General features: G+C 46.2%; 1 protein-coding gene across 4 annotated transcripts in view; it reads left to right on the top strand.

Moving 5' to 3' along the window:
• Positions 1-5813: 5813 nt before the first annotated feature.
• Positions 5814-25975, top strand: part of PRDM6 (PR/SET domain 6) — a 124039-nt gene continuing 103877 nt past the window's right edge. The window contains exons 1-3 of one of the 4 annotated variants that reach the window (XM_059724909.1): positions 5814-6065; positions 6156-6591; positions 17286-17593. In XM_059724909.1, coding sequence (XP_059580892.1) covers positions 6165-6591; positions 17286-17593 — 735 coding nt within the window. In that variant the 5' untranslated portion in view covers positions 5814-6065; positions 6156-6164. The remainder of the gene's footprint in view (positions 6066-6155; positions 6592-17285; positions 17594-25975) is intronic. The other 3 variants (XM_059724908.1, XM_019478070.2, XM_059724906.1) reach the window with 3 other exon arrangements.

Below are 25975 nucleotides of genomic sequence, written 5' to 3'. Positions count from 1 at the left end.
AGAATAAAGTCTTACCCTTGTATAATGTATGAGAGGAAGGTGTGAGGGGGCTGCCCTTGTGCTAGGTCCCAGGAGTTGGCCAGGAGTGGGGGGAAGGAGAGGGGGCAGGGTGCATGTGCAGCAGAGCTCGCCCTGGACACTATGGTATAAGTGTGTTCTGCTCCTCTCCTTTCCTCCCCATCCAGCTTGCAGCTGTCCCCATGATGTTCTGTATGGGGCCAAGCCCTGCCTGCTTCCACCCAGGGCAGCCCCGCGCCACAATCCCATGGGTACCTGCAGTCCCTGGCCCTGGCCAACATGCACAGCTTCCCAGCAGGGCTGCTTCCATGTGGCTGCCCCTGCCTGGGTATTGCTTGGCTCCCAAGGTGCTCCTGTTCCTCCTCCTCCCCTTGCCCCTGCTGCACTGCTTCGGCCACCCTCCATTCACTCACCTGCTCACAAGTGGCAGCTTGTTGTGCTGAACAGGCAGAGTGGGTGGAAGGCAGCTAGAGCTGGAGCCCCACACAGCGGGGCAGGAGCCACCCTGCTGCAACTTCCCCCATGCCCACAGTGGCACAGCAGGGGCAGGAGGAGGAGGAGCCACTAGAGGACACAATACCCAGGGGTATAAAATTATAAAAATTAATAAAAAGCAGAAGAAACAAAGCACTGGTACTCTGATATTAGTGGTTAGGTCAATACATGCTCAGATTATATTATCTGGGGTCTTTTGTTTGTTTGTTTTTACTGCTTAATATGTTTCAGTGGCAATTATAGAACAATATTAGGATATGCCTTTGCCCCCAGAATTACACTCCTTCCTTCTGTTTCAAAGGGTAAGAAGTCCTAAAGAGGAATTATAAGCTGGGGAGAGGGTCATAGAATAGAAGGGCACTGAAGGGTCTCTTGTTCAAGCCCAACAAATAGTTTCAAAGCACCATCTCACACCTGAGGGGACGTCAATCCCCAGTTTCTGCTCCGCAAGAGAAATTATTTTATTTTGCCTTGTTTAAGGGTTTAGTTGCATTTGTAATGGGGTTTCTTTTACTTTGTCTTTAGAGCTGAACACTTCATTTTCTCATGGTTTAAACATTCTGCCTATCATTTCCATTGCTCAGAATAGGTTTTGTTTTAGTGGTGGACATAAATTTTTCAGTCTCTTTATTACTGGGACTTATATGGCTCAGGGAATTTTACAGTGGTAATAGACTCTAGAGCCTTTCACCTCTAAGGTCAATGGGTCACATCCCCAGCAGTTCAGTAGTGTTGGGAACTCATCATTTGGCTGGCATCTGCTTGGTGGCCAATTGTGAAATTGTTTAATAGCCTCAGCTCAGTTCTGTGTGAACAGGGGCCACCAAGACCAAGGGCTTACAGTTGACCTGCCTTGGCTCTGAAGACAGAACTAAACTCCCCTCCGAAGTGGCCTTCCTAGGGCAGAATTCCCTTGTGGGCCTAGAGTCAGTGAGGGGTTGGACAGGGGTGATGAGTCTTGTGTATAACACCTCGATGAGAGTGCGGGCTGCTGCCCTGCCTCTCTCTTCCCTTGTCAGCCAAATGGTTGAGCCCTTTTTTGCCAGCTGGATCCTGAAGAAGAGGAGAAGGAAAGGTGAAAGAGGGCATTGAGTGGCAAAGAGCCCGGTCATGAATACTTGAGTTAGACGGTTGGTGTGGTGGGATGAATTTGGAAGTGGAAGATTCTGTAGGCTCCCTGTCTAGAGATTCTGGCCTGTTCCAGCGCAGTATGTAGGAATGAGGGGCTTTCTTGGGATCCCTGATGCCTTTGGTCATCAGGGAAGAAGGCCAGGGCTGGGACTTGCCAGGTGGGAAGTCTTCACTGTCAGGTTAACTTAGCAGGAACCTTGGGCCACACAGATCCCCTCCAGTACGCTTCCCCCAGGACCGCTGCAGGCTCTCTGTCCTAGCTCCCGCTGCTCCTTGCTACTGCACACACACACAGTGGGAGAAGACTTTTGGGTTTTAGCATTGCCCCTGGTCTTGCTCCTGCAATCGGGAGCTGGTCCACTATGTAACGCAAAGAGACCTGATTCTGTGCTACAGGTGTTACTGTGCCTCCCCCGACTCTCCTTGCTTACCCCCTTGGTAAATCAAACAGACCTGCCAGCCACACCACCCTAAATTAGTGACAGGTGCAGCAAAAGCCCAGCAGAGCTTGGCTTCTTGCCTTCTCCAGGACCAGGGTGAGGCTCTTTCCTTCCCTTAGGACCTGCCTCTTGCTTGCCAAGATCTTTAGTTTCTTCAGCCAAGACACTGCTGTTTGTACATTGCCGGGTGAGACACTGAGGATGGGCAGGGAGACTCAGAGCCCTACCTACAGCCTCGTGGGGAGGGGGATGGCAGGGGAAGTGGGCAGCTGCAGCTAGACGCTGCCCTGCTGATCTGCTTTGCTCCCACTCCCTCTGCTTGGTGGCTGTCTAGGCTAGGATTTCGTTAGGGGTGGGGGAGGAGTACAGGCTGGGAAGGGGACAGCAAGGAGGCGTTGGGTCCAAGTGGAGCCTGCCCCAGTGTCACAGGGATGGATGGGTGAGGGGAGGTGAAAGGAGCAGTGCCCAGGGGGGCAGTGGCAGTGTTTGCTGTCTACACAGAGGCTCACTGCTGGCTTCAGGTCCCCAGCCCGCATCCCCTCTCTTCCCTCCAGGCTGGATCCTGGGCTGAAGTGCGAGGGATTGGATTGGGGGGGCAATCTGAGCGACTCCCATCTGAATAAATGTCTGTATGAATGAATTATGAACTCAGCCGCTCATGACCTTAAAAGTGGGATGAGGAGTCGCCTAGGGCAAGAAGGAAGGCTGCTGAATCCTTTATCGGACTCCTGTCAGAGGCAGCCGACCGTTCGTCTTCCCCGGGCCGGGGGGATTAATGAATATGAGGCGCAAACTTTGGAGGTGCCGCAAACGAAATCAGCGCGGGGGTCCCGTCCCCTCCATCCCGTCCCGGCCCTGCCTCGCTCCCTGCGCCGGCCGCCCAAACCCAGGGCTAGAGAGAGAGATTTAGAGCTATAACCCCCCACCCCCCCAACCCCAAACCCATCTCCGGGAAAATGATGAATTTGGGTAGTTAATTGATCGATCCCGGCTCCTCTTCCCGCTCGTTTTATTTTAGAGGTCATTAATCAATGAAGAAAAACAGCGCGGCGGTCCCCTCCCGCGCGAGGCGCGCGCCCCCTCCTCCTCTCTTTCTTGGGAACAAATTCCTAGCAAATATTCGCGGATCGATTCCTTGGCGATGGATTTTTATAAAGGTTTGATCGCTTTCGAAGCGGTCAATGGGATTTGTTTCGGTGCCTGTCCTCTCAATAATGAAAACCCGGGGAGAGAGAGAGAGAGAGGAGGGGAGGAGGTTAAAACTCTCTTCTCTCGTTTCTGCCTCCTTAAGCACAGAAGTCGCATCCAAGAAAACAAAAAAAAAACCCTCCCCAAAACAGCAAAGAAATAATAACCGATAAACCCCTGGAGGCAGACTCGGGGGGAAACAAAAAACGACAGAGAAAGAGAGACGGCTCTGCCACAACGCCAGAGGTCATCCTTGGCCAAAGGCTGCCTGTCTGGGCTGGGCCCGCTCTGCTCGACCAATTAGACCGACAAGACGAGTGTGATTAGTAACAATAACAACGACGTAATACGTAGTAATAATAACAATAAGAATAGTAATCCTGCGACTACAGATAACAACAACAACAACAACAACAATAACAGTAACTAATGATGATGATGATAATAATGATGATGATGCTGAGAAACTGAGGAGGCTGCTTGGGCCCTTGCTTTGCTGACACTTCACGGGAGGGAGAGGGAGAGCAGGGCTAGGTTTCCCGGTGTGGGGGGAAGGCGCAAATCCGACGTGACTGCCCCAAGCCCGACCCTGCCTCGCCCCCCCGCCGGACTTTGCACCGCGGCAGGATCGGGCCCGCGCCCTGAGCTGGAGAACCTGACCGGGCGCTCCTTGCTGCTCCTGCGCCTTGAGGCTCCTGGGGGTGGGGGCGGGAGGGAAGGCAACTTCTTTTAAATGTATGGTGGTTATTGCTGTCGTCATTATCATCATTATTAATTAATAATAATAATACGAGTGTGATTATTACTACGGTTACTGCCGTTATTACCATCATCTAGTACTATTAATAATGTCATCGTCATTGTCTTCTTTTTCCCCTTCTCAAACGGGTCCCAGCCTCTCTCCAGACACTCTCCAGATGCCCCCGCTCCTGTCTCCAAAGCCCACCCCCCCGCCCGGGGGTCCGTGCCCGCGGGAAGGAGCCGGGCAGCAGCAGCGGGCGCGGGGCAGCGCCCGGGACAGAGGAACCTCTCCGCCAGCGCCCGGAGCCCATGCAGCTATCGACAATGCACTTAAGCCCATTAGCCGGGAGCATTTCCCTACTTCATCACGTCTCCCGCGTGTGAAACGAATGTCCAAGGACGGAAGCCCCGAGAGCAAGGTCCTCTTTTGTGAAGACGGAGAACATCCCATGTAGCTAACCCCATGCAGCAACAAACAAACGTGGGGGGTGGGGGGAGGTAGTGAAAATATGAATGGGGGGTCCTGAAGAAGCAGGAGCCGCGGTACTGATAGTAAGAAAACAAAGGGGAGCCCCGGAGCCGTCCGAGGAGTGTCCGCACTCCCGGCTCGCAGGGAAGCCGGGCTGGAAGGGACCTCGGCAGGGCAGCTTGCCCCTGCTCCTGCCCCTGCCCCTGCCCCTGCCCGGAAGGATGCTGCAGACGCGGGCAGGAGGGTGAGGCAAAGCTTTGCTCCCTCCCCGCGCCTTTCTCCCGCAGGATCTCGCAACTTTTTGGAGTGAATAATCACGAGAGAGGGCTGCAAATTCACCATCTCTGCCACAACACAACGGATCAAAGGCACGGGAAGACTTTTCTAGCTCGCTTTATAGCCCATAAAAACCGTGGGGCTTTTTTTCCCCTCCTCCTCCTCCTTTCCCTCGCCGTGTTTGCCTTGAACCCAGGCGTTATCAATCTGCGGGGCAGATGACTGATGGCCGTGTCAAAACGACGCCAGTCAAAACAGACTTCCCCCCTCCCCCTGGTTTTGCCCCCAGCTCGGTTGAAACTGGTGTGAAAACGTCCTACCGGAGACACAGACACAATCTAAACAGTTCGTTTTTTCCCCAGGCTCTACCCGAGGAACGGGCGGGAAAGCAAGCAGTGGCCCCTGGCAGAGAAACACGGGTCCGTGTTGAAACGTGGGGTCGGGGCAAGGGGGGAATCGAGGGAGAGGCTGAGGTGTGTCTGTACGGGACGGGGCTGATCCGCTCCCGCGTTACTGAAGCGCATCAAGGGGTGGGCGCCCTGCCCGCGGGGTATGGGATTATTATTATTGTTATTATTATTATTATATGACGGAGTCTCTCCTCATTTTTCCCCGCGCTGTTGGCGAGGGGGGGTGGGGAGGGAGGGCTTGACAGGGCTGGGACCTTAAAGGCTAAGGGGGGCGTCCCCTTGCTCAGCCACTGCGAGGGAAAGGGCAGCAACTTTGCGGACCTGGAGAGCAACGTGGGTAGTCGGAGCTTGAAAGTTAGGCGCGGCGGGCGGCTCCCGCACGCACCCAGGGGCCGGGGTGAACCCGGGTGCGGGGGGGGGGGGGGTAGGGCAAGGGCAGGCACCTGCAGCGGGCGAAGCAAGACGGATCTCCCCGAGACGGGGAGGGGAGGGGCGGGAGTCAAGTCCGACACCAGAGCACGGGGAAATCCGCGGTGCCCAGCTCGGGGAGGCGAGGCGAGACCCGCCCTGCATGAGAGGCGACTCGTCCAGCCCACAGCACCCCGGGGACCAGCGACCCCGACCCCCTGCCCTGCCCTGCCCTGCGCGAGCCGCGCGGAGCTCTGCACCCAGCTCCCCGCCCCGCGCACACAGGGGCGCGCGCGCACGCACTTGTGTTTGGTGCTGTCGTAAAACCCACGTGTCCAGCCCGGAGGCTGCCAGAGCCGAGCCGAGCCCAGCAGCGCCTGCCATGCACACGCGCCCGGCTGCTCCCGCCCCGCCGGCCTGAGCCCCCCCCCTCCCTCCCGGCGCCCCCAGCTCGGCCGGCCCGGGCCCCCAGCCCGCCCCGGGGCGCAGGTAAGGGGCGGGGGGGGGCGCGGGGTTGGGGGGCGCGCTGGGGTCCAGAGCCCCGCGGGGCTGAGCCGCGCTCGCTGTCGCCCGCCACAGGTCGCGGAGATGCTGAAGCCCGGCGAGGCCGGCGGCGGGTCGGCGTTCCTCAAGGTGGACCCCGCGTACCTGCAGCACTGGCAGCAGCTCTTCCCGCACGGCTCCGGGCCGCTCAAGGCCGCCGGCGTCTTGGCCCAGCCGCCGCCACCGCCCGAGCCGCCCGCCGACAGCCTGCGCCCGCGCCCGGCCCCGCTGCCCGCCGCCGCCTCCAGCGCCCCGGCCCCGGCCCCGGCCGCCCTGCCCGCCTTCGCGCCCCTGCGCAGCGCCGAGTCGCCGCCCGGGCCCGCGCCGCACGGCAAGGACTCATGCGCGGCCGGCGGGGAGCGCCCGGCCCCGCGGCCCCGCTGCACCGCCGAGGAGCTGGACTATTACCTGTACGGGCAGCAGCGCATGGAGATCATCCCCCTGAACCAGCACACCAGCGACCCCAACAGCCGTACGTACCCCCGCGCCGCGCGGGCTCCCTGCTCCTCCCCGAGCCGAGCCCAGCCGAGCCGGGGCTGCCCGGGCCGCTCCGAAACGCCCGGGGCCAAACGCCCCTTGGAGGTGGGTGCTGAGGACAAAGCCCCCCGGCCGCGGCGATCCAGCTGGTTGGAGCAGGGGGCCGGGCTAGAGGTGCCTGCGATGTCTCTACGGCGGAGCTGGGCAGCCCCCAAAAGTTTCCCGTGTTCAGGAGAGCTCCCGGCCCGGGCAGCCCCGAGCTCCGTCCCTGCTCGCAAATCGGGGCCGCACGTGCCAAGCGTGGCTCCCGGCGTGGCGGGCTCTTGGCTGGGGATTTAGTTGGGGGAAGGCGGGCTGGGGGACAATTGACTACAGTGCCTTAAGTGATTTTAGGTGAGGCAAGGATTGCTGCGGGTGATCTCTTTGCTGCGCGGTTGGGATGGTGTCGGAGCAGCTGCCCAAGGCCAGGCAGTCTTGCCCAGGGGGGTGTTCTCAGGGTTGCAGCCGCCTCTGGAAGCGGGATCCAGGTGCAAAGTTTCTGCAAGTCAAGATCGACTGCAGCTCCCCGCCTTCAGTCATTGAGCAGCTCAGGAGGCTCCGTGTAAAAGCGTCCAGGCTGCTTTTTAGCTCCTCCAGATGCCTTTTTCTCAGGCTCCCCTTGAGCGCACGGTAAAAGAGTCCCGACAGTTTTTATCCTCCAGTCTCCCCGAGATTCCCGTGGCTGCTTCGCAAGCATTTTTTGATCAGGTTTCCCTTCAAACTTCCGTTGAGGCAGGCTGTTAAAAACGCAGCGCACACCCCTGGGGATGGGGACATGGGGGCTCTAACTCCATTTCCAACCTGGGCTTCGTTTGTTAGTCATTTAGCGACACCTTCTCATGAATCAAACGCCTCGCCTTGATGCTGGAATAAGTCTTCATTGTGTCACATCTTAAAGAGCAAGAGGAAAGTTAGTGCAAGTTTCTCCCCCTTCCTTCTAGTGACCAGATTGTGTTGCAGATGCCCAGTTTAGTTTAGTGCTAAATTTAGGATTTCGTTTTGCGCTTTGCAGTTTTCCTCTGTCGCCAAAAGAGTTGGGGGTGGTTTCTGCTGGTGGAGCGCAGAAGACCTCAGCCATAAATTACATGCCCTCCCTGGAGTCTGAAATGCACTTTTAATCGCCACCCAAACTCTTCAGGCGATACATGGTTTCCTTCTCAGAGCAGCTCTGTAAATCTGCAAGATAAAGGTTTTAAAGAGAGAAAGATTAAACAAAAAAAAAAATAGCGATCGAGAGGGGGCATTTGGGAATAATAGTGAAGTCTGGAGAGTTTTTTTCTCCCCCCACCCCATCATAGCATTAAAGGTGGATTTGATAACGATTTGCGTCTCGCAGGGGGCTTGTGAAATGCACCGTGCTGAGAGTGAGCAGCTCTCACCGGGTGAAAGCCGAAGGGCAAAGCTTTGCTTGCGAGAACCACGGTGATTTTTCCAAGGCAACTTTTCCTGACTTGAATGATGATTAATATCGCTGTTTCTTCACAACTTCTCAGTTCGGCTCTTCTGAGACGCAGGAAGGCGAGTGCTCTGCTTTCAGAGCTGTGTTACAAAAAAAGAGAAAAAGTGGAGGGAGCAGACAGACGGGCATGACAGTAAAGCGCCCCGACTCCCGCACGGTGCAGAGCGCGAAGCGGGGCAGCCCTGGCACTGCTGGCACACGCACCTTGGCGCGTGCAAGCCGCGGGCGAGCGCTAGGAGATCTGCCTTGCAACTCGGTCCGCTGCTTCCTTGCTTTTCGAGCTTTACTGAAGCTGGCTGGAGGAGAGAAGGGAGAGCTGGGTCGCTCGTGAGTGATTGCTTTGCATCGGGGGTGTTGGCTGCAGGACATAGCCCCGAAGAACCCCTTGTCTGTCATGATTTGGATCCGAGTAACCAGTCATTTGCCTCCAAATCAACCCGCTGCAACGCCGAGACGAGCGCTTTAAAAAAACCCCAGCCTTGGGAGTTGTGTGGCAAGAGGACAGTGGGCCCGATCCCCGGCCGGGCAGGGAGGGAGGGAGCCCGCAGGATCGGCCCGTCTCCTGGGCAGAGGTTTGGGGAGCGTGCGCTTTGCTGGAGTGACCCTGATCTTTCTCTGATGGTTTAATTTTCTTTGCGCTTCCTTTTCTAAACGCTGCGAAAGTGCAAGTCCCTCGGAGCCATTTCTCCTGACTCCTTTCTCTTACAACAGAAGGATACCTGAATCCCCCCCTTAATAATAACAATAATAATAATAAGCATATTATTATTATTATTAAGGGGGGGGGAATTCAGGTATCCTTCTCTTGTTAGAGAAAATGTCTTTTGCTTGCTGACATTGTTGGTTTTAACGCCCTTAGCAGCACACGTCCTCTTTACAGCGCAGCTCAAAGGGAGACTTGGTAAACTTCCCCCCCCCCTTGATTTTTATAGTCAGAAACCCATCCTCTGTTTAATCCCATCATGGCACAGATCGGCACAAGAGCCACCGTGATTAAACCCATATTAACATGCACCCCTGGCTCGATCGCTGTGGGGCGGGGGGGGGGGGGAAGTGCAGGAAGATGCAGTCACAAATTTGTGTGTCCCCGTATTCCGTCAGTGACGCCAGGAAAATGTCACGTTTTTATTTACTTCCTTTGCTTCGTAGCAAAATCGGAGAGCGCTGTAGGACGAGGAGGACAATAGGCATTTAGCCCTATTGACCCTTAGGGTTAATTCGTGTTTTTCATCGTGCCGGATTTGCCCTATGAGAGCAACTACAACAAAAAGCAGTCGCCGCCCTCTTAACGCCCCCCGCGGGTTTCTGCATCTTCTCCTGCGAGATCGGGCGGGTCAATACTCCGTATCCGCGCGGTCATTTATATGGACTGTTAGGATGGCAAGATGGAGATGAAAAAGCTAGTCCGCGGACACACGCGTCGATTTTCAAATATCAATTAAAAAAAGGTCGGATTATTTTTCTTAAAGAATCCCCCCGCGGGCTTGGGAGTCAGTCCCTCGTTTCCAAGCGGGGCGTCGGCGTTTAGAAAAGTCCAATACAGGAGTTAATTAAGGGCCCAGCCCCGAAGTCTTTACTCCAATGGGGGCAACCGGATTGTGCTCAAATCAATGAGTGTGCTGTCACAGGGATCAGGGACACCCCCCCCCCCCCCGGTCTCCCTTTTAGCTCTTAACAGGAGCAAATCGTGTAAAGGCTGTTGGGGGGAGGGGGGATGCAGCACTTGGAGGCCAAGTTTCAGAAAAGTTGAACTGCCCCACGTCCACCCCGCCTCCCTCCGTTAAGAAAGAGGCTGCTATAATGTGAAGGACCCCTGTCAGGACCAGCATGCGTGACACTGCTGTGTCCCAGAAGCCACCATCCCGCCGGCCCAGTTTGCAGGAGGCGGCCTGTGTAGACAGAACAAGCCCCGCGGGCAGCGCGGCAGCGTCCGGCTCCCCGCGCCCCCGCCCGCGTCTAGCTCCCGGCTCCCAAACCCCCTTGAACCTCGCGGACCGTCGTATATTAGATTGAGGTTACAGAAGGTGGTGACTGTTTATTTAAGGTGATAAAATGGTCCATCAGCAGTAATCTCCATCGATATGTGCCACCAGGAGATGAAGGATGAGGGGACAAGCCACAATTAATTGCCCTATAGTTTTGTAGGAGAGAGGGGAGCCGGTGCGGGCTGAGCTTCGATCTCCTCTTCCCGGCGCCTATTCATCATCGCCGCATTGTATATGGGGGTCTCTCCGGGGCAGGGGGTGGCAAGGTTTATCTACACACAATATTCTCCTAACCTTCTGATACCTGACACCGAAATTTAATTCATTCACGCGCTCAATCGAAGGCAGGGAAAAATCAAAGCGCCCCCTCCCCCTTCTCCCGGTCCTCAGAGACGCGGGGGGTTATTATTATTTTTCCCCCCTTTCCCTCCGAGGAGCCGCGGAAAGGAGGGAAGCCTCGGTCCCAACAAGCCCCGGCCCGCGCCCCCGCCCCGGTGCGATCCCGCCGCCCTTCTGCCCCGGGCCTGGCAAGGGAGCAGCCCTCCCGCGCGGGTTTAAATAGCCCCGGAGAGCCAGGAGCCCCGCGCGGGATCCCCGGGCCCCGGCAGCAGCGGCCGGCGGGCGGGACGAGAAACGTCCGTGCCTGCAAAGAGCCGCCACCACCATTGCAGCGCCCGTCGCAGGCTTCACCTGCCCCCTGGGCTGCCCCCCGGCCCTCCGCGGGCCCGCGAGCCCCTCGGGCGGGAGCAGCCCCGGGCTGCCTGGCCTCGCCTTCAAGCGTGCGAGAGAGGGAAGTGAAGTTATAAATAGACGGGGCAGTGCGGAGGAGAGGCAGGAGGAGGGACGGGAGTGATACTAGAGAGCTCCTCTTCCACAGAGCACTGCCTGCCTTCAACTTCTGCAGAGGCCAAGCCTGAATTCATCTTCCCAGAGGCAGAGCTAGAGGAGGGTGGCAAGGAAGCGGGGAACAGAGAGACCTCCCTGTGCTTTGCTGCGGCCACCACTCTCACCTTCCGCTTCTTTCAGGGATAAGCTTTTCATGTGAATCCCAAGGGAACATGGGAGTCCGACCCTCGCTGGCAGGGGGCCCGACTCAATGATCCATTGAGGTCCCTTCCGAGCCTGGCATCTATGAATCTATGAACAATAGTGTGAGCCCAAATGTCACAGCCTTTGGGGGAAGCCCTGGGATCCCTCCTACCTCCAAAGGGACAATTCCCACCTGGTGGAAATGCTATCCAGGTTGTAGACCTATTGGTCTAGAGTGGTGGTTCTCAACCTTGTTTTCTGTGGACCACTTGAAAATTGCTGGGGGTCTCGGCGGACCACTTAAACTTTTTTTTTTGTTCTGCAAATCAAAGCACACAACTCATATTTTAATATCAGTAGTCTTGCCTTTCTAATGGGATGGATTTGCCTGTTTTTTTGAGCAAAGTTCTGGCAAGTCAGGTATAATGATTGTCAGCTTTAGCCTTAGGTCACTGTTCTGTGGCCCACCTGAAAGGAGCTCATCCACAGGCCACAGTTTGAGAACCTCTGGTCTAGAGGAATCAGGACTTGCGGTAGAGGTGATATATTTTATTAGATCAACTAAATTTTTGCAAGCATCCAGGCGCAAACACCTTCCATCAAGCATGGGAGAAAAGATTGTAAAAGTTCTCCTGGGTAGAAATGAAAGGTCATATTTCATAGGAGATTTGAAGGTGGTAAAATCTCCTGTTTGGTAATCACACCTTTAACCTATTATGGAGAATGATTCTTTTCTCCACAACCATTTAGCCCTTTTATTTCCCCACCTAATGGCAGAACTATAGCTGATAGGAATTTGTATTAAAGCAGGAAGGCCAAACCAATTTAATAATAACAATAAAACAATCTACCTCTATCTGTGAAGCACACTTTACCTGTCTTGATGCTATCTTATTTATTATTCTGTATGTCTCTTGTTATGGACTTATATAAATATGGAGGGAACATTCAGTTTAACTTTCTGTTGTACAAAAGTTAAAGGCAGGTTATAGAATAAGGAATTGGTAGCAATTAATAAGTTGTCAGAAAGAGAATGAACCACCTTGGTAGTGGGAAATTGGTAGTTAGGAAAAAATCATCTGCTTCTTCAAAAGGGAAGGAAATAATTTTCTTCCCTTACTGATCCCAAATATCCCAAAGCAGTTTACAGATTGTGATTGATTGGTCACTGCAATGCCACTGTGGTATAAGGAAGTATTATTAGTGCCAATTTACCAAGGAGAAAACTGAGGCACCGGGAACCTAAGCCAGAGTAAGGTCATGTAGAAAATCTCTATTGACAGAAAGCCTGAAATAAGGTCTCCTGACTCCCAGTTTGGAATATTAACCACCAGAACCAATTTTCTACCTCAATGTTTATATCCGTCTATACAGAAGTAGTCAGTATCCATGATTTCTAAGTAGGCAATAACATTCGAACTGATGGGCAATTATACTAGATACCTCCATAATTACAATGAAAATGATAGCATGCACCAAAGGCCAATTTTCTTCAGTACCAGCGAACAACAGTTATCCAGCATAACTTTGAAACCTGCTCTTTCTGAGATTTATTGTTACAGCTGGCTAGTTGGTTTACACCATTATGTTGATTTCTACTTGCACCATCAAAAACTTTCCTAATCCACTCTGATTTCCTTCTAAATATTTAATATTGCTATCATTGCAGTGTTTTGAAGTCATGGATGGATTTGGGGGACAGCGTTTGAGTCTGAATATTTGTATTGTAAACAGCTTGTATGCTGAGTTTTATTGCTGGCATTAGGTGTGTTCATTTTTTGAAAAACAGTAAATGACATATTGCTCCTCCTAAAAAGAACCATGGCAAACATTTCCTTTAGGAAATCATTTAAATCATTTAATTTTCCCCTTATTCTTTCCTTCCCTTAATTCTCCCATCAATAGTGTGTGGGAATAAAGAACAAGAAACACTGATTTCCTTACAGAAAATCTGCCCTGGGATCCAGTATGCCAAAGGACCTTAGCCCTTAAGGCACCTGATTTCAGCAGGAGAAACCCAGTGTTGTCTGCAGTCATCCATGCTTCTGTCATTTTCATCAGTTCTCTGATTTTTTGCCACTACCTGTGTTAGGTGTCTCTTCCCAATTTAGAGCTTGATTTGATCCAAAGTTCACTGAAGTCAGTGAAACTGCTCCTGTTGGCTTCAGTGGCCTCAAGATAAGACCTGCTGTCAGTAATGTAGCTTCTTTGGATCCTCACAGTCTCTGGTTACTGAAGCCAAACTGGGAGAGGAGATAATGGAATGCTATTTACAGCCCTATGAAGCTGCTTTACTGAAAACCTCAAGCCTGCCCTACCATTTAACAGAATGACCATAAAGGTTCCTTTACATGCACTTTGCATCTAGGTTTTCTGGAGCCCAGAGGACACAATTTATGTTGGAGATTCCGGTAGTCCTGCAGTTGGACCCTCAGGTTTCAGGATATATATAGGTCACTGGCAGAGAATGCAAAAACAACTTTCCTATGGTGGATTTATTTAAAAAATCTGCATGCTATGTAACATCTTGCATTGAAGTATCAAACAAGTTACTTTGGAAGGCAGGATGCTGGACTAGGTGAACTATTTGTTTTTGATCAGTTCTAAAATAAAAGCTCCTTATCCTTTTTTCCTCTCCCTAAGATTAAAGATATTTTTTCTCTCCTCCACTGAGGTGAAGGATTGTGACTGTCTTTAAATTGGATGGAGTAAGTGAGCAGGAGGAGCTAAAAATATGGTGCTTCAAAGTCTCCAAAGCATCATTAGAAAAAAATGAGAAGCACAAAAAGAAAAGGGCAAGCACATTAGCACCGTCTCCAAGGTAAAATATAACGTCAAGGCTTCCACTTCTTACAAGAAACCAGGAAACTTGCTTGGATTATTTTTTAATTGCAAAACATAAATTATATATTTTTAAACACATGCATAAGAATGTTAACAATTTTTGTATACCTTAGTATTAGTAGCAAGCTTGCAGTTTAGTGCCAACATCCTGACCCTATTACCAGCAGACTCTCTACCCAACCAAGCGTCAGATTTTTAGTTTTCACAGGGATAGAGGGGAAGAAGTGCATCGGGGAGATGGGATCTGGGAAGTGCCAAACATGACTTGTTACTTATTCTTTGGGGTAGTGAGTAATAAAGAATCAACAACACCTTTTGCCAGCTTCAGAGTTTAAGTAACAAACATGTGGACTCTGTCTATATACTCTCCTTCAAACTTCCAGTCTCCCATCCTTGATGAGAAGGACCTGGAAAATTGTTTTAGACCCACTCAGTACTTGATTGTATACTCAGTATTTGATTGTACAGATATCCCTGTTGGGGGGGGGGGTTCTTAAAGTTGTGTGCATGTCTGTGAAAAATGATGTGTATCTGGTGGTAGGCTGCAGGGAGTTGACACCGGAGTTGCCTGAATGGAGTCAAGAAGATGCCTCAGCTTCATTTAGTTGAAGCTGCTCTGTAGACATGGTGTCTCCAGGAGGGCCATTAATAATAAGAAGGCAGAGAGGAGATTTTAAGCATCTAAAAGATCATCAAACAGGGTACAAATTATTCCTAATTCAAGGATCTGCTCTGGATGCTGACTTCTTGGTTAGACATCTTTTCCTTCAGTCCTGGAAATTTGCTATAAACTATTTTCTTTGCAGATTCCAGGATGAGAAATCAGCTGCTTTTAAGAGCGCTTAAATGACAGCTGTTTTTTATTTGCCATTTTGGGCCCTCTCCAATGTAATGTGTGCATGCCAAACTCTAGTTGTGTTCAGTGGGAGTTGAGGGTATGAAGGCATAGAGGATTCAGGCCATAGTATTTTTTGCTTTGCCCCTTAGGGTGCTGGGGGAAAAGGTAGAATGTTGTGATATTTTCCTCTACATTTCTCATGAACCTTGAAAACAACCCCCTTCTCCCCTGCCACATGCACACTTACCTGCTATATTTTATCCTCAGTTGTGTTTTTCTATTTAGGAACTACTACAGAGAGTATGTGTTATGTCATTATCTCTTCTCAAGACTAGTCTGTCTTTACTTTGTCTTTGAGGTCCAGCAAATCCCATCCCAAGACCAGGTCTACACCATAGTTATGCTGACATAGCTATGTCTGTTAGGAGTATGCAAGTGTCACACCCCTCAACAACATGCTTAAACTGACAAAATTTGCCAAATTGGTACAATTTATATGGGCAAATGAGTCCTCAGGGGACACATTGTGTCTCTGGGGAGGTGGTTTAACTATCCTGGCAAGAGCTCTTTTGCCTGGTTTAAGCTGTGTCTCCACTAGAGGGCTTTGCCTGCATAGCTATACTGATACAGCTGTATCAACAGACCCTTTGTTGGGTAAACTATCCCTCTGACGGCCTTAGGAATTGTATGAGGTAGAAAAAAGAGTTTTGTCTGTAGTTCCACATCCTTTATAAACTGTCACTGTAGTACACAATACAGGCATTTTCCTAGATAGAACCATTTACCTGAAGCTATGGGTGGTGGACAGTTGCAAACTGGCTCAGAACACACTAGTAGGTAATCTGGAAATTTGCTTTAGGATACAGAGAAGGACTTTGACATCTTAGGAGTTATATTTTCTAAGGCATTTCAGATAACTCTTGATTCACACTTCACAGAATACTTGCAAGTTTTGTAGCTTAATGCTTTTGAGTGAGAGGTTCTACATGTGGGGGTCATTTGAGCCCAGTTTTCTCTCCTCCCCAGGGCAGGGGGTCTGACTAGAAGATCTACAGGGTCCCTTCTGACCCTACATCTATGAATTTATGAATCTATGTGAACAGCAGGTGATAGTGCTTAAACAGTATGTATAAGAGTTTGTGAATGCACAACGAGAAGCCATATTTTGAAAATGTGATGCTTAATATCCAGGAAAAACAGAGGAGGATTTTGTCTGGAGGACTCTGACATCATAAATGGCACTGTGTGCCTTAATTCACCTTGCATTGGAAAAGAGAAGGACTGTGTCAGTCCTGCTGGGATTTATACCCGTGGTTCAAGGCAATCCATCTATTCAAAATCTGTGGCTTCACTCACTAAGCCCCAGTCTCTCTGGTGAATGTTTTGCTCTATTTTTCTAAGAATGGATAGGGATAATGTAAAATTATTAGGAGAAGATCCATACATCTGTATGTGAAGACTACACTATTATTATTGCTTTTTGTTTGTATTTCTGGATTGGATTCATATAAAAAGTTTAATTGTGCTATAAAATGTAAAATAGGCTGAGGACAGTGCTCTATTTCAATAGATTTATTATTATATTAACTCAATGTATCTCAAGAGAATGGATTTCTTGAGCATGAAACATTTTCCTGGAAGTGGAGCATTCGTGGCATGTGTAGAACTGTGTGATGGAAATAGTTTTCCAAAATTTTCCTTGCTCATAAAAGAAAAAACTTAGATCTTCCCAGAAGAGAGAATCATGATGCATTAATTAGAGTAAAGGAAATTTAATATTTTTGTACTCTTGTCTTTTTTAGGAGCTAGTCAAAGAACTAAGCATGCTGTTATTCTCACTCCCATGAAGTTTAACATGTATTACAGTCAAATGAAAAGGTTTTTTAAGGTTTTCTTGTAGTCGTAAGGCAAGGTTAGAGTTAATTATAAGAATCCAAATTAATACATTTTAATATATCATAAATACAGCTTACCTTTCTAAAATGTGTTTTAGAACAAATATATTCATGAAAATGTTAATGTAGAAACCAGAGTTAATATTTTGTATGAAATAAGGATCAAATTGAATTCCATTCCAATAAATTCTGAACTGTGGTAAGCTGGATGAGGGAGACTTAAAAAATTATGTGAAATTTAAAAAGCCTCATTGAAGCATATTACAAAATTCTTCATCACAAGAAGGAGGTAGCTTAAACAGCTTTTTATTAAAAAAAATGAATCTTAAAATCTCTGTACAAATAAATGAGGCTTGGCAGGTCTATGCATATACTGGACTTATACAGTGTCTACAGAGTTTCTGCTGAGCTACTGAGATTCCTTTTTAAGGGCTTGGTGAGGTTAGGAAAAAGGGGTAGGCAACATGCAAATGGATATGGTGTTTATGTCTGCTTGAATATCTTTCAGTGAGGCAAATGTAGAGAAAGTCATGTTTTGTCTGTAATGGTGGTAGCCTGATTACCCCAGGTTAATCTTTTTTCTCCCTCCTTGCCTCACAGGTTGTGACATGTGTGCTGATAACCGCAATGGTGAGTGCCCCATGCATGGGCCCCTTCACTCTCTGCGTCGTTTAGTGGGCACTAGTAGTGCTGCTGCAGCAGCACCTCCACCCGAGATCCCTGAGTGGCTCAGGGACCTGCCTCGGGAAGTGTGTCTGTGTACCAGCACTGTGCCTGGCCTGGCCTATGGCATCTGTGCTGCCCAGAGGATCCAACAGGGCACCTGGATTGGACCTTTCCAGGGAATCCTCCTCCTACCAGAGAAGGTTCAAGCAGGAGCCATCAGGAATACACAGCATCTCTGGGAAGTAAGTCATTTTCCTTCCATTCCTTAGAGAATGTAAGTTTTACAGTAATCAATCTCAAATATATATTGGATGCAGAGTTTGGTTCTATTGTATAGAATCATAGAACTCGTTTGATCCAAAAGTCCCTACCGTGGAATTAAATATGTAGCCAGAAATATGTACCAGGAAGGCTTTTCCACACATTCTCCAAGTGAGGGGGCTACTGGCAACTTAGTAAGAGCCACAGAGATGCATTTAATTTGCATAAAAAAGAAACAGATTTCTGTAGATTCTCTCATCTTTAACATAGAGATCTTGTCTGAGAGGAATATGCACCCCAATATACAATGGGTTTTTTTCATTGTGATTGGAGCAGCTCTGGCTACTATTCTGTATGTATCTTATCATCCCAGTCTGAGTGGGACGTACACAGATTCAGATGGTACAGTACATGCTAGACCCATCTCTGTGGTCAACTGCTAGTCAAACAATGAAGGTGATCACCTTCTGCTTTGTAGAACTCTGGGCCACTTTTTGATGAGACACTGGGTGCATCTACACATTCTACACATTCATCTGGGTGCATCTACACATTCATTAATGCACCTTTGCTACTGAGTTTGCACCTTTGCTCTCATTGAGTTTAGTACCTCTAATATGAGGTACTAGATAAAGATGCAGGAGCCGCACTAATACTCAGTAGCAAAGGTGAATTTTTTTTTTAAGAAATGCAATGTGCAGTAGACTAATTCTGCGCATTAGCACAGTTTTGCCGTGATGCACTAAGGCACGTTAAGGCATCTTGTGTAGATGTGCCCACTGAGTTTTGGCCATCTCTTCAGTAGCAGGATGTTCAGCATTCTAGTTCAAAACTGACAAACAGAAAATTAAAATATAATTCTTTCTATGAGTCATCTTCTTAAAGAGAGGTGTACAGTACTATTTGTTGGAAGGCAATAATAATCAGTACAAAGTCATTTCAGGATTTGAAGCTTGGGTTGTATTTTGATGGACATTGGCTTTAGCTTCCAGTCTAGTCAAGACATACAAAATGTATATTGTGCTCCTTTACCTTTAGCCATATAGGGGCAACTATAGTCACTGCTCTGCTACAAACCATAGGTTGCCACAATGATTTTAGAAGTTACTTTCAGAAGTTTAAGTGAAAAAAAATGTCTGCAAGTTGAAAACTAGCATCTATACTGCAGTATGCAGGAAGCTATAATTTTACAACAGATGATAAATAATTATCTCCAGCAATATTTCATTAGTTAAGAAAACAGAAAATGTTTATTTTAGTGTTTAATAGTTAACAGATCATATGTGCCATCCTGCCACACCTATCATGTCTTAGTACTTCTTAAATTGTTTGTTAGAAAAGAAGGAATAGCATCCTGACCTCTCTGTCCTTTTATCATTCATTTCTCCTCTGTTGTGTTTTGCCCTATGTCAGCCCTAATTCTGGAAGTTCTTTATGGGCAGAAATAAAAAAGAGCAGCATCTTAGGCTGTGCGTAGACAAAATGAGAGGCGTGTGTGCACGACACCTTAAAACAGGCTAAATGCTTTTGCACCTCTTTAATGGTGTTGGTGTTTGCACACCTTGATGGCATATTGAGCATTAATTCCAGCTGCTGCAGGAAGTTCGGTGGCGTAATGTGCCTTAAATGACTTGGGGCACAGCAAACTAAAACTCCTTCTCCTTCAAGGAGTTTTTTAGTTTGCTGCCCCTACAGGCGCAGAGTGAAGCACTGGGCTCTGTGCAGCTCTGCGGCTCTGCAGGAAGCCCTGCAGGCAGCTTGGCAGCAGCCCAGGAAAGCAGGCTTCACCCAAGAAAAGCGGTGGAGCCTGATCTTTTTTTCCACCCCCCTGGAGCCTGCCTGCCTGAGCTGTGTGGGGACATAGTGCTTCGCTCCGTGGCTGTGGTGCCCCCTGGGACCACCTGAGCTGAGTGCCTGCAGGTGGGTGCCGCATGGGGGGTGCCACTGCCATGGAGGGAAGCACCAGCCCCCCAGCAGCCCATGGACTGCTTCACTGGCTGACAGCTTGCCCTCCCCTCACCGCCAGAGAGGCAGGTAAGTCAGTGGGGTATGCGCACGACGTGGGGGTTTAATCAGCCCTAAATTAAAGCAGTGTTTTTTACAACCAACTGCTTCAAATTAGGGCCCCTGTTTCGTCTACACATGCCCTTAAGAGTCTCAGTGGGATTGTGCCCCTAGCGTAGAAGAGAAGGAATTTGTCATCTTGGTGGCTCTAACCCAGGGGTGGGCAATTATTTTGGGCAGAGGGCCGCTTACTGAGTTTTGGTAAGCCATCGAGGGCCACATGACAGGAAGCCCAGGGCAGATAAATATAAATTTTCTAAAGTTTTTAGGGGCCCCGCAGGCCAGATAGAATGGCCTGGCGGGCCACACCAAGCCACCGGGCCACATTTTGCCTACCCATGCTCTAACCCCACACCTTAGCAACCGCATTTTCATTATCATGTTAAACTTAGAAAAGTGTGTGCTACTTAGGAACTTGGTCTAAAGCCCACAGAAGAGAAAAGGGTCTTTTGTTAGCATTGTTGGGTCCTGCATCCGTCCCAAGTGTATTGCTATCATATGGATTCTTATTATGCATTATGGAGTCAAACCAGTAAGTATGTAGTAAGTAACATTCATTCACAGAAGACCTGGGTGGATAACATAAAGAGTAGACAAAAGAAGAATACTTAGTGTGGAAGCTCCTTGAAGAAGGTGCTGTTAGGGACCTTCCCTGAAAAAGGTGTCCATGTTGGTAAAGTGCCAAGTATGATTTGGTCCTTGATGTATTACATCGGTTCTAGGCATTACCCCTTATATCAAGGGCCTTTTCTTACACAAAACTGGTATTGAAGCTAGTGAGATTTTCACATAGGCTAAGTACAGACAGTCAAAAAGCCCGAGGCTGAATCGAATCAATCTTCATAAGTTAGTCTAAGCTGTGTAGATTGAACTGATAAGCAAGTGAACACTTTTGATTCTGGAAATGCATCCGCATGCCTGCAGTGGCCCAGGCCAGAAGTGGGGGAGTGCTAACATATGCCTCCTTGATTGGCTGAAGCAGACAGCTTGGGCCAAGGCTAGCCTGCTAACCCTGCGAGTGAAGGTTTGTGGGGGAGGTGCAAAGCATCCTGGGATACTGGGGAACTGTGAGTTAACTTGAATCTGGAGGGGATCTGGGGCAGAAGTGTAATACACAAATTTAACCTATATCAGTTAAGTCCATCCAGGTTTATCTTAAACTGGTTTTGGCCATTTTGAAAGTGGTTTATGTGCACAGAACTTCTGTTCTGTTATAGATTTGAACAGGTTTCCTACCACTTATACTGGTTTGTGGGTAATTTGTGTCCCTAGCTCTGTTGTGTTACAGATTTGATTACTTATGCTGGTTTATGTGTAATTTCTGTCCCATCTGTAAAGACTGTATGATCAGTTCTAACACTTGCCCTAATGCAGTGGGGGAAATCATGGCCCTGTTGAAGTCTATCAGAATTTTGTCATTGCTTTCAGTAGGATCAGAATTTCACATATTTTGTATAATACATATATAATATGTTGGGCCTGATCCTATTTCTGTTTAAGTCAATTGACATTTTTCTATTGACTTAATGGGAGCAGTTTGAGGCACTGTGTTATAATTCATATATAAACCATGTACTCTAATGAAGTAGTAGTACTTATTTCTGACATAGAGTTTTGTGGTTTAGTATATCTTAAGTTGAATAATATGAAATTAAAAAAAATAATGGTCCAGATCCTCAGCTTGTTTAAATCATTAAAGTTCAGTTGAAGTCAATGAAGAAAAATGATTTTATATCAGACCTGTATATGTTTATATAATTCATTTTGTCCAGTACTTTAATTTCTTAGTTAGATGTTAGTTACTTTTATGCAAGTTATAAATGTTAAAAATATTTTAGAAAGTGAACATTTTAGCTTGACTTTAAATTTACTTGAACATAGTTTGTTTTGAAAAGTCAGTTTTTTGTCCTTTGATAGACAATGGTGGGGAGGGAAGGGTGGGGGGAGAACAGAGAACTATCAAAAATACTGATTGAAAGAACTCAAGAATGTAGTACTCTTGAGTACTAAAAATAGTGAGTTAAAACCACAAAGCAATGGTGGAAGTGAAAAGAATAGAGAGTGGAGAAAATATGTTAATGAAAAAATACTCACAGTATTTATGTATATACCCAATACAGGGGACTCAGGGATGCTTTCTGAGCATTGTGCTGTTTTTTTCTTGTATTCTTTGTGCACAGAAAAATGTTATGTATGTGCATGAATTTTGGGTATGATATTTTTTAAAAGAAAAATAGGCTTAAACAGGGAGAGGAGAGGTTTATGAACTCCAACTCTTCATCAGTACAAAAAAAATGCCAAGGATCATAAAGCTTCCACAAATTTGGACATTTTTTATTTATTTTGATCCTCAAATTAGTAAATCATAATCTAACTACTGGTATTTATAAGCAACACATATGGGAAAGGCAGGTTATAAGGAAGGGCTTTTGGGTTTACAATGTTATTTCTGAGAATAAATTAAAATGTATTTGAATATTCTGGATTCTGTCAGTGTAACTAACATAAATATTTTGACTAATTCAAATAATAAAAAGTAAAGGAATGGATTATTGTTGTCCCTTTATAAATTTCAAATGTAGTTAATTCCCTTCCACTTATCTTTTTAAGTCAGTTACAAATATAAAAATGTCTACAGATTAGTAATTTGGCATTAAAGTCCTGATGGATCGTATAGTGGTGACTTATCTTTTTTTGGTACCATAAATAGATTTCTAATATTTTTCTCTCAGCATTGCAAAGTTAAGTTGATGGATTTTTGTTTCATTATAGTTCTTTGTTTGCAGTGTGTGCTAAAGAATTGAAAGACGATTGCAAAGACAATTAAGCACGGATACTGATTTGGTGCCTTTTTATTCATTGCATTTGATGTACAGTTCAACACCATGGAAATAGTCTTTGGTCTGTCTGCATGAGTGCTCACACCATGCACTCAGTATTTGCTTTTTATATAATCCATATAGCATAATGTATGGCAATTCAGAGCAGATTAAATACCATTCCATTAACTCACAACATGCCTTGACACCTATGGGTGTTCATGGGAAAATATAGAGTTTTTTAGCAAGGAGCCAAGGTAATTTTTTATAGCCTACAGAAAGATCAGCCCTTCAGATAGCCAAGAATATTAGTCATTTTAGTTGTAGTTCTCTTTTTAAAAATTTTGTCCCACTTCTGTCCAATCAAAAGTTTGCTTATATTTTATAAAAATACAATAAACCCTGATATGTTTAAAAGAAAAACAGTACTGGGTGTATTAAGTAAACATTCTCTTTGGTAATACAGGCATTTATTTCAACAGAGTTTGATAACATTTCTGATCATTTTTTTTCATTTTGAAGTAATGGGAACAATCTTTTTTCCAATGTTATTGCAAAGAAAACAGAGACTTTCTCAGCAATTAGGTTTTATTGATGAGAATGAGATAATTTTCCCCTAATGTGTTTTCTAATAAAGCAGTGAATAGGCACACTTGATTCCAACATATATGAAAACATTATCTCAATTATTAATGTGTCCTTATTCCCTAGAGATAAATTAATCTAGTTGCACATGGTTTCTCTTTTCTGTTTAACATCAAAATTTAATATGAGTAGACTTAAGGAATGCTTACAGTGTACACTTAAAATTCTACTGGAATAGAATACAGAAGTTTAAAAAGCAAATAAGTTTTAATAATTGAACCTTTTCAGGCTCCACGGTTTTAACTATAAATTCTGGAAACAACTACATGGCAAAAGGTTTCCTTCTCTGAAATGTAATAGAAGAACAATTCTCAGTTAGGTGAAGCAAAACTTTATTACGATTCCAGTGATAGATGTATCAAAGAATTTAATCTCATAGTTTCCCTTTCCTTTTTCCACTAGTAAATAAGGTGCCCTCTTCAGTGTTTTATGCCAGAAATCAAATAATAATTATTGTTGAAATGTTCCAGCATGAGTCAAATGTGTTGTTATGCTTTGTTTTGGTTTGATTTTGTCATAACTTTAGATTTAATTTAAAGTTGTGTTTTTATGTGTAGAAATTACTTTTTATTATCTGTTACTTTTGTTGTAAGAGGCAAATAAAATACACACATAAAATGAGATATATTGATAATTGCAGCATGCTAACAAAAGGATTCTGGGTACTCCCTTCAGGTGAACAGAGTTCAGTGGCGCTGGTATAAAGCTCTGAGATCCTTTCAGCATGGTACTGTGCATCTGGGCTCCTATTGAAGTTAATGAGGATTTTGCCTTTGATTTCAGTGGGAGCAAGATCAGGCACTATTTTGAGACACATTAGCCAGAGCCCTTACACTGGGCACACCCTGTGTATATTTATCACTGTTATTTTGTAGATAGAAACTTTACCTTTTATATTTAAGAGCTCATACCAGTTATATGAAAGATTTGCCTTCAGATTCTTTAAGTTGTAGTTCTTGTCTAGGTTTGCCTGATACAGCAAAGCACCAGGGGATAGAATTATGTCCATGCCATAGTTCTATTAAAGTGAAAATTATGTTTCTCAGCAATCCATCATCTAGTATTCTAGACTGCATGTCAGCTCTGTTTCAAATATGTCATGTTCATGAAATTCAAATAATTTTGGCCTTAGTAATGTTACTATTATGTCTTAAATTATGCAGAAGAACAGCTGGTGCCATTTTTTGTTTTGACTTATCTGATGATAAGATGTCTTTTTTGGGTAAAGTCTACGTTTATTATATATAAAAAGAGAATCATAATTTTAGATTTCACTGATAGTAAAATCATTTACTATTATGAGAAATATCACTAGCATTATGGTCAGCAACTCATCCAGCTGGCAGTTTAGTAGAATCACATTCAGGGTCATAGTGTCTTTAATTTATGCACCTTAGGAGAAAATTGCACTAAGCTGCTATAAAACAGCTTGTTCTGAACAGTTTTTTTCTGGATCATTTACTATCACATTTTTTCTAGTTTCCTTTAGTAAGTTACACATTTCTTATTGAGGAATCTAAATCCAATATTCTATCCAAAGTTACTTTGATTCCAAATACAAAGGCTTTGACTTTAATACAGTTACCTTTAATCAGTCAATTGAACTAACACCTGGATATTTCTTGTTAAGAATATCTCATCCAGTTAATAAGGACTGTTTTTATCTTTGTCTGCAATACCTATTATATCTTTAAGCATACAAATAAACTTGAAAATACATGTAAGAAAAATAATTTAACTCGAGAAGGGGCCTGATCCTTTTATTATAAAAGTGAATGGGTGGTGTGAGGTACACTTCTGAAAGAGGAGGATTTTTCCCTTATAATCTCAATACTGTTGCCAAAAATAAAAGTATGCATACTCCACATGCATAGACATACACTGAAAATCTACGTCCTCTGCATACACACAAAAATATATCTTTTGGAAATCTGTAGGCCTCCTAATACCTACTGATATTTTCATGACATCCAATCTCATTTTGGTGATGTTGTACAATGCCAAAAAATGTCAACCTGAAATAAAAATAAATATCAGGCCCTTATTTGGGCCAGGGTAATCTCATGTGAATTAAAAGAGACACTATTACAATAGCACGCAATTCTGGATGCATTTGATCATGTCCTTTATTCTTTGAGCTTGTTAGTAAAAGCCATTTTCATTGTTGGGGAAAAGCTAGTTTGTAAGGCTTTAAATTACGCTTAATTTATGGTAGCATTAACTGTGAATTATTTCTATTGACTTTTGATTAAATGAGAATGAATAAAGGTTGCACTTTAATGAGTTGTATGGATATCCAAAATATATTGCATACCTGATGCCAATAATATATTGGTGATAGATACCATAAAAAAACTCCATTGTGCCAAAATGCTGTACACATTTTTCACTATGGAGATGTTCAGTATTTCACAACATTTCCTCAATCTCACTCCTTTATACTTTTTTACTCTTAGATTTCATGACTTTGGGCATGTATCGACTTTAAAATACAGACTCTTAAATAACTACTTAACATAAAAGCTAGAAAATCCAGTCTAGTATATACTTTCCTTCTAAGCATTTGCCACCTTTTTCAGATAAGTTACAGAATTCCATTATCCAAATTGTTACACATGTGTGACAGAGGTTGACCTTTAGTCATGTCAATCCTTTTTGTGTAGGCCTCAGGCTCCAGCCTAATGGCTCAAAGCCTGATTTACTCACTGTAATAAGGGCAGGAGGTCGAGCAATTGTCAGCCTGCCTGCTCGTACTCTTCTCAGAGCTCGGTTGAAGGCTGTTAACACAAAGCTTTTCAAAGTGAATTTACAACCACCACTACTGACAGAGGCCAA

This window comes from Alligator mississippiensis, chromosome 3, assembly GCF_030867095.1.
Source record: "Alligator mississippiensis isolate rAllMis1 chromosome 3, rAllMis1, whole genome shotgun sequence".
Taxonomy (NCBI): Eukaryota; Metazoa; Chordata; order Crocodylia; family Alligatoridae; genus Alligator; species Alligator mississippiensis.
Note: the sequence above shows the minus strand (reverse complement) of the source record. Positions and strands in the feature narration are given on the sequence as shown.